Source organism: Dermacentor albipictus, chromosome 7 (assembly GCF_038994185.2).
Source record: "Dermacentor albipictus isolate Rhodes 1998 colony chromosome 7, USDA_Dalb.pri_finalv2, whole genome shotgun sequence".
In the NCBI taxonomy this organism is placed as follows: domain Eukaryota; kingdom Metazoa; phylum Arthropoda; class Arachnida; order Ixodida; family Ixodidae; genus Dermacentor; species Dermacentor albipictus.
In genome coordinates, this window is record NC_091827.1 from 125,473,531 (window position 1) to 125,487,859 (window position 14,329).

Genomic DNA, 14,329 nt, shown 5'->3' on the forward strand with positions numbered 1-14,329 from the left:
GCGGCCGATTCCACTCGGTTTTGGAATGACTGACAGGAGTGTGACGTAGACGTATTTTGTGGTCCCGCCCCAGCGCAATGGCGGCCGTGACGAAACGCGCGGGTGCCAACAAATCACGAGAGGGCAAGCGAGAGAATGGAAAAACGAGCTGTTTGCGCGATCGCACCCCTGACTTACAAGATTGGGAACCAGGTGCATATTTTGTATACATTAGAATTTTTTTACTTTGAATGCTTATGCTAAAAATGGCAAATTATTACTTTATTACTAGTCAAAAGTGCATGTCACATTTGCGTGATCCGCACTGTCTCCTTTTGTTTCCTTCTCCCCTTTCCTGCACACAGCATTTTTAAGTGACAGTTTTGTGCAATCTGTACTCCACAGAAAATCAAACTTTTTACATGTTACTGCTGGCTATTTGCCCACTGCACGTGACACCTGTAATACTGTAGGAGAGACTTGTGATGTCGCCTCTGCTGGCAAGTTCACTGGCTGCTATGGAAGTGAAGACTACATGGCCCAGCTTTTTGTTTAAATTCTCAGCTGTTTTCAAAGTGTTGCACACGAGCAATGTTCTCACATTCGCATACTGAAAAGATTTTGCGCCAAGAAACAACACATACAAGAAAGACGAGAGATCGGTGGCATTTCGATCGGTGGAGGAACGCCCCAACAGAAGGCACGACCCGTGACCACCTAAACGCATCGGGGGATGTGGCTTGTTTGGCATTATATTTTCGCGAAGTTGGAACTTTCCTCACGTCTACAATGCTTCAAGTCGGCTCTACATGTGGTCCTAGAGATGGCTTTTATTCCACCATCACCAAATCTTTGAACAAAGCCTTCACAGAAACTGTTTTCCTTTGAAATTTGCTTTGTACCGCTGGTACAACACATTCATGTGGTTCAGATATACTCACCTTCTGCAAGTGTGGGTGTTTAGCCCAATGGGTAAGACACTTGTCTTCTGGGCATGGGGTCGTAGGTTTGAAACTCACTATTGCCAACATATTTATTTCAGACTTGTTTTGTTTTACAGTCAAGCCTGCTTATAACAAACCTGAGCGTTACACGCCGTCTGTCATACCCCGAAGCTCTTAGTAAGTGGACGACAGCTAAAAAAGAAAAAGTGGCTAATCAAAACACAAAATTTATTTCTTTGCAAAGAAGTTCATGATGCTCATCTGTTTCTGCAGTGCAGATCCGATGACAGTGGTCTCTAGTTTATTAAATGCAGGAGCGTGCTCTTCGCCTATGTCATTGGCATAGACAAGTTGCCTGAGGCACTCTATGTAGCCCACTGCTACAGGCACACTTATGGGTGCTGGCTCCGAAGTTTCAACGTCATCTGATTCCTCTGCGTTTCTCTCCACCCACACTTTGCAAGCGACGCCCTCGTCCATGCATGGTTCCAAAATATCAGCATCTCTATCAGCAGAAATAAACTCATTCCAACCAGTGTCATTAGTCCCCCATGTCGGAGTCAATGACGCGTTGCCACAAATCACCGCCGGACTGATCATCTTCAGAAACATCAAGCTCGGCATCAGGCTCTGCGTCGATGAAGTTCACCTTGCGGAAACAGTTCCGCACGCAAATGGCTGTCAGCTCCGCCTAGGCCACCTTCGCCATCTCAACAGCTGAATACAGCGAAACTCGAAGCGGCAAGTTGGCGGCCGGCTGGTCAACAGCGATGGGCAAGCGCTCCACAATGTGGCACCTATACGATGCCTTAAATGCGCGTATTATGCCCAAATCAAGCGGCTGCACTTTTGAAGTGGTATTGGGTGGCAGGAAAAGTAGAGTGACTGATGTCAGAGAAGTTCGCACATTGTGCACTGAGCAGTTGTTGAGGACGTGCAGCACACGCCTTCCTTGCCTCTCCATGTTGCAGTCAAACTCGCCCAGCCACTTTGCGAATAAATTGCACGTCACCTGCGCCTTAGTATTGTGCCTGTAGCGCACAGGTACACAGCTCCGAATGCAATGCAGCTTATTTGGTTTTCCAATTACAAATTGCACGTGCTGGTCGCACCGAAGTACTGTAAGGCGCTCTTTACTATGCTTACCACCAGCACACGAGTCCCCTTTCATGGCATGCGTCTTGTCCAGCAGCATCTGATAAAATAATGCAGGTTCATCTGTGTTATACATGTCGTGCTCCATGTAGCTTGCAGTAATGGCTTGGTTTCTTACAAGCCAAGTGGCAATGTCTTGGTCACTTCCCGAAGCCGCCTCACCAACAATCGATTTAAAAACTTTGCCGCACTTTTAATCGATGTAGCCAGCCATTGCTTGGGCAGAAGTAAGGAAAATCTAGCAGGAACGCAAAGTCTAGTGCAGAGAGGCCTGCTTCATGGTAACGGCCAGAAAACAAAGCTTCTGAACTTTAGCCGGCGCCGTAGCGCGCGGCGATAGCTAGGGAGTTGCAAAAAAGAGTGAGGAGAGGGGAGCAGAGTTGCGAGGATGGGCGGGAGGGCAATCTTCGAAGCAACACGCCGACACTCGTGGGCAGTGCGTGATGGCGGGAAGAGGGTAGAGAGGCATGAAACGGATAGTTCACCTCCGAGGAGGCTTGGGGAAACAGAGTGCGTGCACAAAGGGGTTGGAGATCGTCATTTCACACTGCGGTGGCGGGTTTACACCATCCGTTCGCTGTAACCGATATCCAGGACTCAAAGAAGTTCGTTATACGTGCGATTTTATGCCATTTAAATTAGTCGCCGACTGATTTTTCTTACTCCAAAAATCCGGACATGCTCGATTATTCAGTCTGCTTTGCGGCACTGCCATTCTCCCCATAGACCATAATGTATAACAACTGCTGAAAGTTCGGACACCTTGCAACCTCTCATCTGATTTTTCGGACACTCCTTGAGCCAACTCGATCGAGAGCACCATGCACCGACTCTGACCGATGCATGGTTCAACTTACTGAACACCATTTTTGCTTTGAACGGAGCCTCCTTGCTGCCCCACAAAGTGGCGCTACTGCAAATCCCCACTCATCATCATCGTTTCTGCCTGGATTTCATTTCATTTCATTTCATTTATTATACCCTCAAGACCACAAGATATTACAGAGGGGAGTGGGGTAAAAAAAAAAGTTACATAACAAAGAAAGCAAAGAAGGCAGCAAGTGATGTATGAAGGTCATATGATGTAGTATGATTGATAGAGTGGCTACAGCAGTTCCGGTCTCAGCTTAGTAAGCCATGTCAAGACTTCGTGCATGACACTGCGAGTAGGCCACGTTTTTTGTTAGTGCGACTGGTGTCGGCATGACAGCGTGGTGGTGTTTGCTTTGTGTGCTGTGTCAAGGTTGCGGTGATCCAATGCGGCATATGGAAACATCGCGTCAAGTGTCTAATGGCGCCGACAGTGCCCGCGCATACTGCACTGGGAAATGTCGGCAAGCAGGTGCCAGGAGCCCTAGAATTTGTCGCCTTCCAATGTGCTCTCTATTGACACCAAAAATTTTCTCCAGAGACCTCCGTAGTGGTTGCATTGCGATTCCGGACACCATCTCATTTGACAGTTTCACACGTGCTGACACTGCTGTACTGACATGCGCAGAACTTGACGACAGCGAGATCATTCGTCAGGTTTCTGCTGCACCGCCGGACGATGACTCCGACATGGAAGGTGATGCACCATGTGCTACGCTGCCGTCGCATGCAGACTGTGTACAAGCAGTGACTGTGCTTTCAGCTGCCTATAGTGACCGTACGACCCTCTCCGTGATTCAGGCTTATCTGATTGCGTGTAAACGGAACAGCATGCAACGGCGCATTCACAATTTCTTCAAGACTACTGCCGCACCTGAATAAGTACGTGGAAATAAAGGATTTCTTTTTCTTTTTCATCTGCTTTTTCATACACCTGTTTATACGGACATTTCAACAGTCCCCATGAGTTCCGAATAAATGGTCGGCGATTGTATGTATCTTTTGACGGTCACATGGCTCTCGTTCGTTTTAAGTGAAAGTTCATCTTGAGTGGGGCCGTTATATGTGGGCTCGACTGTATACATCAATTCATTTATAGTGTATTGAGTGGAAAGTTGTGCAAGTTGGTATACATTCATAATGGGAACAGCAGGAACAAGACAATGACAGAGTGAAAGGACACAGGACAAGCGCGGTTATTTATATTTCATTTATTTATTTATTATTTATAGTGACTTGTCTTATGTGAAAGACGAACGGACAGGTTTCCTCATTGGGTCGGCACAGAAGTGTTTATGCATTTAAGTACAATGTGGTGCCAATGTAGCAAGGACCACAGCATGATCTACGCATCAGGCTAGCTTGTTTGCAATGCCCAAGCACAGTGAGGATCATTTAAGGAACTCAAGAAACTGTCTGGCAATGTGGGTCTGGCCAAAGAGGCTGCTCATTTCACAAGCAAGATGTGTTCGCAAACTGCCTTGTTTAACTTGAACCTCTTGCTTAGCCCCCACCTTCTTGTGGATGTACGAGATAAATGGCAGAAGGACTCAAAGTGACAACTAGGAGAAAAATAATTTATGTTGTATTAGTAAATTGCTCTTCTACATACCAAAAACACCCACGGACACTCTGATCGGAGGCTTGGCAAGCCAAAAAAAGATGCAAGAACAAAAGATGGGTGGCCACGCCGCCGATGGCCTCTGCTGGGGGGCTAGTTAACTGTTCACGGCAAAGCTGAAGTATGTTACATTCTAAAGAACCTGAAGACTGAACTCAGCAAATTTCAGGAGCATTTATGGATGCGCAACTTCCAACGTATGAATAAAAAACCTTTAACTCTTTTTCTACCGTGCCCCTTGAGCACAGCTAGCGTACCAGCAACAGTTTCAAATGCCGTTTTCGCAGCTCATGGACACACTGCACCACCTGATGTATGTTAGGAAAAGTAAGGTTTTGTTCCTTATAGAGTTTGTTTTTCTCACACTCCATGGCAAGTTTTCAATGGGCTCTGAAGACACATGGGTGCTTGTCTAAGTTGAAAGCGAAAATGTAGAGAAGCAGCATGACATCGCAGATCTCATGATACCACTGTGTCTGCACCTGATTTTATAGATTGCTCAAGCACCAGCCAATCAGAGGACGCCGCCTTTTCAGCTGGCTTTGATCCTACAAGTGACGACGGAAACCAACCCAGAGCTTGAGGATGCACCGCTAGTTCGTGCCTCTTCACCAACTAAAGCCACTCAGCACTACTCAGCTAACATGGAGACATACCCAAACTGCAAGAAATGCTACGACAGCAGCAGAAAACAACAATTTACTGCAAGAGTTCTCCTATGTTTTACATTGAGGAACTACTTTTCTGCATGGCATGCCTATCTGTAGGGCTTCCAGTTAAAATTTTGTAGCGCATGTAGGTTTCAAGGAAAAATTTTGATTTCTTTGCAGCTAGTGGCAAGTAGACAGCGAAACACTTTGTACATATAAAAAAGATATTTTTGCATTTGTTTCTATTTAGATACAAACATATCTTTACAAGTTTTGTGTTTGACAATTTGTTGATTTTTTCATTACACAAATCTCGTAAATAAATGGTGTGTGCCTGAAAAGCAGATTCATTGTGCTTTGCTTTCATGTATTGTATAAAATTTTGAGTGCAATATTTCCTTCAGAAAAAAATAATTTAGTGCAACCTACAAGAAAACGGTCATAATAAGGAGAGTGAAAATTCGTGACATCCCGCACTAGCACTGGAGTTTCAGCCCGAAATTCAGAAATGTAACTTTGAACTTGTGCTCACTTCTAACAACCCACCTATCAGTGTAAAATCAACACAAATAGAGTTTTTATGGAATACTTCGTCCGACTAAACTGACTTGGTGTTTCTCTTTAGGGCCACTTTTAAGGGGCGCTACAACACTTTTTTCAACCTGCCACATGTGCACTAGATTTATTCTCAGTGTCTCAAAAATCAAAGAGCAAGAGGAATTATAACACAGATAAACCCAAGTTATCAGTGAAAGAAATTTCAAAATTAGAGTTTCCCTCAACTCTAATTTTCACAGCTCTAATGCTACATTTCACTCTCCTATGACATCATAGGACGGTGCTAATAGCAGCAGGGCATTAGTGCAAGTGGGCACACGATGGTTGCCTAGTCTGCCCAGCTTGCCGTTTCTATGGGAGTCCACAACTGGGCAGCGTGTGGTCCGATCTCGGAGGATACGGTGTCCCTTTCACAGTTACAAGAGCTTACTCTGATGCGTTGTTCCCATGGTTGCAAAACCTCACCTATGGCTGTATGATACTTGAAATGATTGTACATCATGCCACAGTCTTTTTTTGCAGTGCGTCCAATAGTAGGCAAACATAAATCACACGCTACCATTTTAACAAATGATCACAGCATCACTCTTTGAGATTGCATTCTGTCTAGTGTTATTACAGTAAAACCTCATTAATTTTGAAAAATCCGATCATTACGAATCGTCTTCTGGTCCCGGAAGGCATATGCATTCTTTGTTGCAATGAAACTCTCGTTAAATCAAGCATATTTTGCCGCACATTGATTAATTAAAACAAATCTCTGAGCTCAGTGAGCCCGGAGCTCTGCAAACGTGCGACACAGAAGGGCAAGAACGGTGCTAGTGTCCAACCAAATCGCCATTATCATCAGCGCAAATCATACGTGAATGACAGCAACACCAGAATGCTTCGTGCCTATTTGTGCCTTTATTCTTGCATTCACCGCTGCCCATAACACCATGTTGGCCATGTGCCTTCATAACTGCATAGTTGCCATCTATGATCCTGTCGATAGCCACCATGGTTTCTTTCGCATCGTTTGCGGCAAACAGAAGTTTCATTTTGACTTGGTGCACACGTCGGCAACATGCATTCATAACTGCGTAGTCGCCATCCTTGATCGTGTCAATGGCGGCTACAGTTTCGGCCACAGCAGTTGCGGCAAACAGTAGTTTCAATTAGACTCGGAACACACGTCGGCCACACGCATTCATAACTACATAGTCGCCATCCTTCATCATGTCAATGGTAGCCACAGTTTCAGCCGCAGCGGTTGCGGCAAACAGTAGTTTCATTTTGACTCGGTGCACAGGTCGGCAGTGTGCCTTCAAAACTGTGGTCGCCATCCACGATCACGTCGATAGAGACTGCGGTTTCTTCTGCAGTTGTCACAGCAAACAGCACCTCCGTTTTAACTTGGTGCAAAGCTGTCAATGATGAAGAGCAGCCACTATATCGCGACAGACAGACAATCTGTTTGTGACCAGCTCACTGGCGAAAAAATAATCTGGATGTGTGCGAAATAGTGAAAAGCATGTCTCAGATGAAGACGCATGCCATGGCCATGCTGCGAAGGTTGTGAGGCCTTCGCCAATGCAAGCCCTAATCAGTCACGAAATGAAGATAATTGCAGTTTCCATGCTGCTTTTGTAGAAAGCTGAAAGATGATTTGCTCATTTGTTCATTAAATACCATAAAAACCGGACTATAGGTCGGACCGGAATATAGGTCGATCTCCCAACTAACGAATCCTAAAAATGAAAAAAATATGTTTCAGTGGCAAGAGTACCGAAAGACATGACACCCTTACCTAGAAACAAATGCGACTCAGCGGGTTGCACAATGGTGACAGTATTTATTTAAATGCTGCTCGCATGTGCACCTGGCCAAGTTTTTAGCAGTATCGCGCGACCATCGACCCGCATGTTGTCAACACCGTATTAACGGCGCTGAGCAGCGAAACAAACGAGATACGCGCACTCGCTATTTCGCCGCTCCATGCCGTGATAAGGTGCTGACAACCACGCAGGTCGACGGTCGCGTGATACTGTTAAAAATTTGTCGGGTGTACAGTACACAGAAGGGCACGAAGTCCGCAAGCGCTACTCCGAATCAGAGCAACACCTTTGATCAGAGTCGGATGACGAGTGCTTCTCGCTGCCCAGTCCATTGGCGCGTACGATCTCAACCGCTTTCAAACGAATGCATTCGACAACAGGCAGCGATCTTACACACAGCTCTCGGACGGACTCCGCAACCTTGCCTTACAGTTCTGCAGTCCGCTGCGATACGGCCACGAAATGACGTTTTCTTTTGGTTGCTGCAAGTTGTAATACGTTGCTTTTGCCTCCGCCACTACCGAATGCTCTTTTCGGATACTCCAAGTTCGCGCTGTGCCGCCAGGTTGCCGTGGGCTTCCGCGTACTCAATAGCCTTTTTCTTGAAGGCGACGGTGAATTGACGTCGTCTTCGGCTCATATTGAAACAAAATGAAAATGCAGCCTTTATTTAATATAACTTTGCGACAGTGGAACCGCAAAGTGCCGGTGCCACAATGTCGCCACACCGCGCTCCGCACTGCTGCTGATGGCGATGGCGGCTGTTTACTTCATCCGCCCATTGTTGCAAGACTTCCGTAGTTTTTCCGCCAATGTCCGGTATATAAGTCGAGGGTCGACTTTTCGCGATGGTTTTTTGAAAAAAAGTTCGACCTATATTCCAGTTTTTACGGTAAAAGCATCTGTTTATTTTTTTTTCCTGATATCATTGATAATTTTACAATCAGTTAATTCTGACTTTTTCTTTTTTGCCCCGTGACATTTCAATTTACGAGGTTTTACACAAAATCACCGCATCAAGGCAATGTCATCGGTGCCGCTCAACAAGCTTTCCATGATGCGTTGCAGGGCCCCTTTAAGATGAAGAGGACATGGGGACCAAAGAGCAACTTCACCACTTGACAGAGAACGACCAACCCAATGATTAATTTGCAAAATTCACAAACAACCTAGAATGAAGATGAAGATGAAAAGCAACAATGGTGATTATGCGCACGTGAAATTAGCGAAGTCTGCATTTGGCGCTCACCATATAATACGTTGTGCTCACCTGTGTGGAGTGAACAACCTCTCGAAGCTGTACCCGCAACACTGCTTTCCCATGGAATGCTGTTGGCCTCCACGCAGGCACCTTCAAAGAAAGAAATGCTTGTGAGGGTGATGGAACAGCTGGTGTCCCCAGTGCACCCCACAGCACTGGCTCCCTCAGAACTAGGCAAGTGCAAATATATATTTTCTGAAAGTGAAGTTGAAGCAGATAGCAAATGGTGCCAAATAATTTCGAACCGAACAGTTCGAATAGCAATGAGATTTGCATAAAATCTTGACATAAAAGCCGCATGTTCAATGAAAAGCTAACAAAAGTGGGTTCTTTTAAAAAAGAAAACACGTTGACGAGTTGTCAGCCTGCTGGAGTTGTCAAACAACAACTCCAGCAGCCCAGAAAATTTATTTACAGGTTCTCGTTCACTGTTGTGCTTAAGCCGTTATATTTTCCGGTGGCCGCAGCAGTGTTTCACATCCATCCATTGTGCATCGTCGCAATACTGTCAAGTGCTACCTTGACTGCACGACGCCTGCAGTTCAAGCTTTGTTGCACAAATTCAGCTTGATCCTTTTTGTCTACACTCGAGCTATCACAAGTGCACAGATAAACTTGGCAGATGCAACTTCTGTGGTCCTCAAGTCAAACAGCTTGCACAAATCATCTGGGGCCCAATCACCAATGAGCGACAAACTTTCCGCAACCTTTGCCATTCACTGCCACACCTTCCTTGGTTGTTAGGCTTTACCAGCACTGTTTTGCCGGGTGTCAGCCACTAAGGTTATGGTGTAGTGATGCATCGATGCAAATCTACCCAGAACAGCCATACAGCTCTTTGGGAAACTGTATGGACACTGAATAATACCTTTCAATAATCGAGCAGGTGAAGAAATCAGAAGGGGACTGTAAACAAATTCGTCTTTGCTTGTCCTGGCTATGAGCATTGCAATGCCACTTGTTCACTAAAACTGAAGCTGCCGATCATATATTTTAAAATTTATCGTATTTCTGCACGTATAACAAGCACCAAAAATTTTAGAAATTTAACAGTAACATCAATATGTAGGTTATATGTGAATTTTGACTTGGGCTGCAGTCTTACGGCAGTGCGAGCTGTGTTGCCAAGAAACCATTCTCAATGTAAAATTTTCTGTCATCATTGTTGCCATAGAAGTGGGGGAACAGAGCAGCTGGCCAAAGATACACTATACGTGATTCGTGCATTTGTGAATGGAGACTGTTTTTACAAAGATTTGGCCATTGTATGCAGTTACTTTAGTGGACTATATGCACTGCTCTGGCGACCACGATGGGCAAGCAAGAGGAAGATAACGTCACAGTGATCACGAACTCACAAACAGCGCATATAAATTACCAAAAGGGCTGCATTTTGAAAGAAGCCTTGAGCATCTTCAAGGCACTGGACAATCTTCAACAAATATATACTACATTGCCTCACACTGTAGCTCAAGATCACATTCTCCAGGCTATGCCACCGGGTTCACGAGCCCCGGTAGACCTGCACAATGATGTCCCACATATAGCGACATCCTAAGCCACTACAGACTGGGTAGGAGGGCATTCCAGGCCTCACATTCCAAGCTGACTAGAGAAGAGGCGGTGATCTTCCGCAAACTACAGACCGGCACACTCCCGCATTGCACCCTGCTGCACGCAATGTATCCTTTGAGTTACACTTACAAATGCACCTTCTGCTCTGTGCCTAATACCCTCTACCACATGGTATGGGAGTGTGGGCACAACCCACTGACACCACACATAACTGGACCAACTGTTAGCAGTGGGAGGCACAGCTGACAAGCCTGAGCCCTGAAGACCAGCACTGTCTGGTGAGACAAGCTATCAGCTCAGGCCCATGGCATCCTGGACTAGGGATGCCCCCCACATCATATGACTCCACCATCAGCTCACTTTCTGAAAAAAGTTTATTCCTCCTCCTCTTTCCAGGGGGTTGTAATTTGGGGTGCAGCTTATCCATGAAAAAATACATATATTCATATATGTGAGTACATAGTAAACTTTAAATAATACAATTAAAGCCAAACCAAATATGAAATATCACAATATTTGATCGAATATCTGGAAATATTGATTATTTGCACAAGCCTACTCAGAACTTAAAAGAAATAAAAACTAATGAAACTTAGCACCAAAGGCATTTGGGACGTCAATAATGTTTGCTGCCAGGCTAGTTGTTCATGCATTCTTCATATTGTTACAGCACATAAAAAAAAAACGAGAAGACACAGGGCAGAGTGGTGAGCATGAATAGACAAAGGTCGAAAAGTGTTACCTCGATGTAGAAACCTTTTTTTGGAGGCTTTTGACCTTTGCCTAGTCGTGGTCAGCACTCCATCATGTTTTTTCTTGGCGTTTTTGTGTGTGTATATGTGCTGTAACAATACGGTGAATTTGGGGCATATTAGAAGATCTTGTGCAGTACAACAAGATATCGTAAACAAGGGTGCCAAGTTGGGCGAATATTTAAGGAAAAGAACAGTGCATAAAAAACAGAGGACAAGAAAATCAGACAACACGGATCTCATTCTTTCTTTTAAATTCCACCTGTACGATTCTTTTGCCCATTGTTCCTTTTGCACTGTTTTCTACAATATTAACCTACCAACTCACCCAGCTCACTGTTTTATAGTTAGACTAGTTGGCTGAGCATAGACATTGCAAACAAAAAATTGATGGTGCTGCATGCACGTTTTAGAGATGATCGGCGACTTTATTGCTATTATTGGCAACGTATCTTGTGGTTGGTGGGTAATTGCTAATATGTAGGGGCGTGCGAATACTCAAATAATTACCAAATCAAACCGAGTAGTAAACATTCAAATAATTCAATTTGCTAATCAAATATCTACTTTTCGATTCTTGGAATATTCGATACATTCGTTGCAGAGACTTGCCCAGTGCCCCATATCAGGTGCCCCATGAAGCCCCCTCTTGCTCAATGCCGGCCAAGCAGGTGTATCACTTTGTTTTCAGAGCGAAAGGAGGGCCAAGCACGCTTCGGAGGGGCTGCCCTGGCTGACGTGGTAGCGCACTTTGACACTACGAGTGCTCCCCGACGTCGGTCTGGTACGGGGATTGCAAACACTGCACCCAAGCGCCACGATTCACAGAATGGTGCCGCATTGGGCTGGTAAGCCTCTGTCAGTACAAGGTTCGTCCGGGTCCGCAGGACCAGTCGAAATGTTAATGCAATGCAGACAGCGTAGTGAACAAAGCAGCACCGCATGTCACATCCTTGCAAGCGTATATACGCTCACTTTATTATGGCATATTTTATATTGACCAACAGAATAACAAAATGGATAAATGATAAGTAGCGTCAGCCATTGATGATGATATGTGGTGTTTAATGGCGCAAGGGCCAAGTATGACCAAACAGCGCCATGCCAAAAGGTAATTTTAGCGATGTATTGTGAATGCAGTGAACAGTGGATTCATCATGGTAAATGTGACATGGCTGCAAAAAGGCCTAGAAACTGTCGCTGTAAATGGCATAAAATAAATAGGTACTAAAATGATGACACTGATTAGGGCATGGACAACGGCAATTGGGTTTCGTTAAAAAACGTGATGGAACAAGACAACACATAACAGTGATAGTAGAACCTCAAGAGAGCCCTTTTATTAGAAGGGCTGTTACTCGTGTGCTAAAAATTACCCATCCAAATGATTTTGAGAGCATCTGTTTCCAATAAAAACTGTAAGACTAATTTTATGTTAAAAAGCGGTTCATCGCTAAGAAACAATGCAGGGTAAAGAGGTGTGTTTTCACGATATGCAGAAGGAAAATACTTTTTCCTCTCTGTTTCTATTGCAGGGCACTGAATAAGAATATGGAGTAATGTCAGACTATTGCCGCACTTACCACAAGTCGGGGGATTGCCTCCAGTCAAGAGATAAGAGTGAGTACCGTATGTGTGGCCTATCCTTAATCGGCAAAGAATTACTTCCTTGTAATGTGCTGTTTTCCCACTTATCCAGTTCCCCAGTTTTGGTTTTATTATGTGAAGCTTATTCATTATTTGTGTATCCCACTTGCCTTGCCAATCATTCCTTAATTTACGGAGTAGAAGAGGCTTTAGGTCTGTGGTAGGGGTGGGAATATTTCCATCTCTGTCGCTAAAGTTACTGATGTAGAGCTTTCGTCAGCTGCTTCATTCCCTTTTATACCTTTGTGACCGGGTACCCAGCATATGACAATCACTTGATTAAACATATATAGGGTGCACAATAAGTTATACAGCTCATTCAAAACGGAATTCTTATGTTTTTGTAAACTAATTAGTGCTTTCACGACACTTAATGAGTCTGTGAAGAGAACAGCCTTAACGATGTTTGTGAGCCTGATGTGTTTAATAGCCGAGAGTATAGCGTATGCTTCCGCTGTAAAGATGCTTGTGTATAGGTTTAGTGTCCCCATAGTGCTCTATGCTTCATTATGGCTGCATTTCTCTTTCCATTCACTGTTATTTTTTTTTCCTGTGTTTCCAGCTATCTATCGCCTTTGTTTATCCATATACCAAGGTATTTATATTCTTTAACCGAGGCATTTCCTGGCCTTGTATTAGCTGTCTGTTCACTGTTTTCATTGAATACCGTAACACTCGATATTATGATGCTAGATTTCAAACCTAAATTCTCGCCTTCCTCTCCACAGATATTAGCCAGACGTTGCAAATCACTTTGCTTGTTAGCTAGCAACACAATGTCGTCCACATAAAACAAACCAGGAAGCTGCTGCTCTACTACTCTACCCGCCTGTTTGTATGAGAGATTAAAACCGATATTACTTCCTTCTAGCACCCTCTCCATCCTCACCATGTACATCATAAACAGCAGTGGGGATAAAGGGCACCCCTGCCTCAGTCCCTTGTTGATATCAACTTTTTCCTCGCTCCTTTTCCCTTCCCACTCAACGCAAATGGTATTTTCTAGGTAAATCTCTCTCAAAAGCTATAGACAATCACCTAAGCCTTGCCTTTCCAGAATATCCCACAAAATGTTGCGGTCTACGTTGTCATATGTTCCTGTAATGTCTAAATGGCCACATATAACGGTCTGCTTTCTGCTCTTGATATTTCAATACACTGAGTAAGTACAAATAAGTTATTATCCAGATGCCTACCTATTCTCAAGCCATTCTGAAGGTCTCCCAAAATACCAATATTCTCTGCCCATGCTTGCAGCTTTAATTTGATTGCCTGCATTGCTAACCTGTATATTACCAGAGTCCTTCCATTCTTTTTCTGGTCACGAAACTTCCGCCTGTTTCATATAGAGCCAGCACCCGCTGCTATGGTTGTGTGTGGGGCAGCCTCGGTATTCTACCTTTCTCAACTTCCTCAACCGTTGCTTTAGTTTCACGTAACTATTTCTAACATTGAATGTGGTTAAATTACTGCCTCAGAGCATTTTCTGCCATGATACGA

General features: G+C 44.5%; 1 protein-coding gene across 3 annotated transcripts in view; it reads right to left on the bottom strand.

Annotated features, from left to right (window-relative positions):
- Positions 1–14,329, bottom strand: part of LOC135907093 (AP-5 complex subunit mu-1-like) — a 206,472-nt gene that overhangs the window by 126,062 nt on the left and 66,081 nt on the right. For all 3 annotated transcript variants that reach the window (XM_065438762.2, XM_065438763.2, XM_065438764.2), the window contains one exon: positions 8,865–8,945. In XM_065438762.2, coding sequence (XP_065294834.2) covers positions 8,865–8,945 — 81 coding nt within the window. The remainder of the gene's footprint in view (positions 1–8,864; positions 8,946–14,329) is intronic.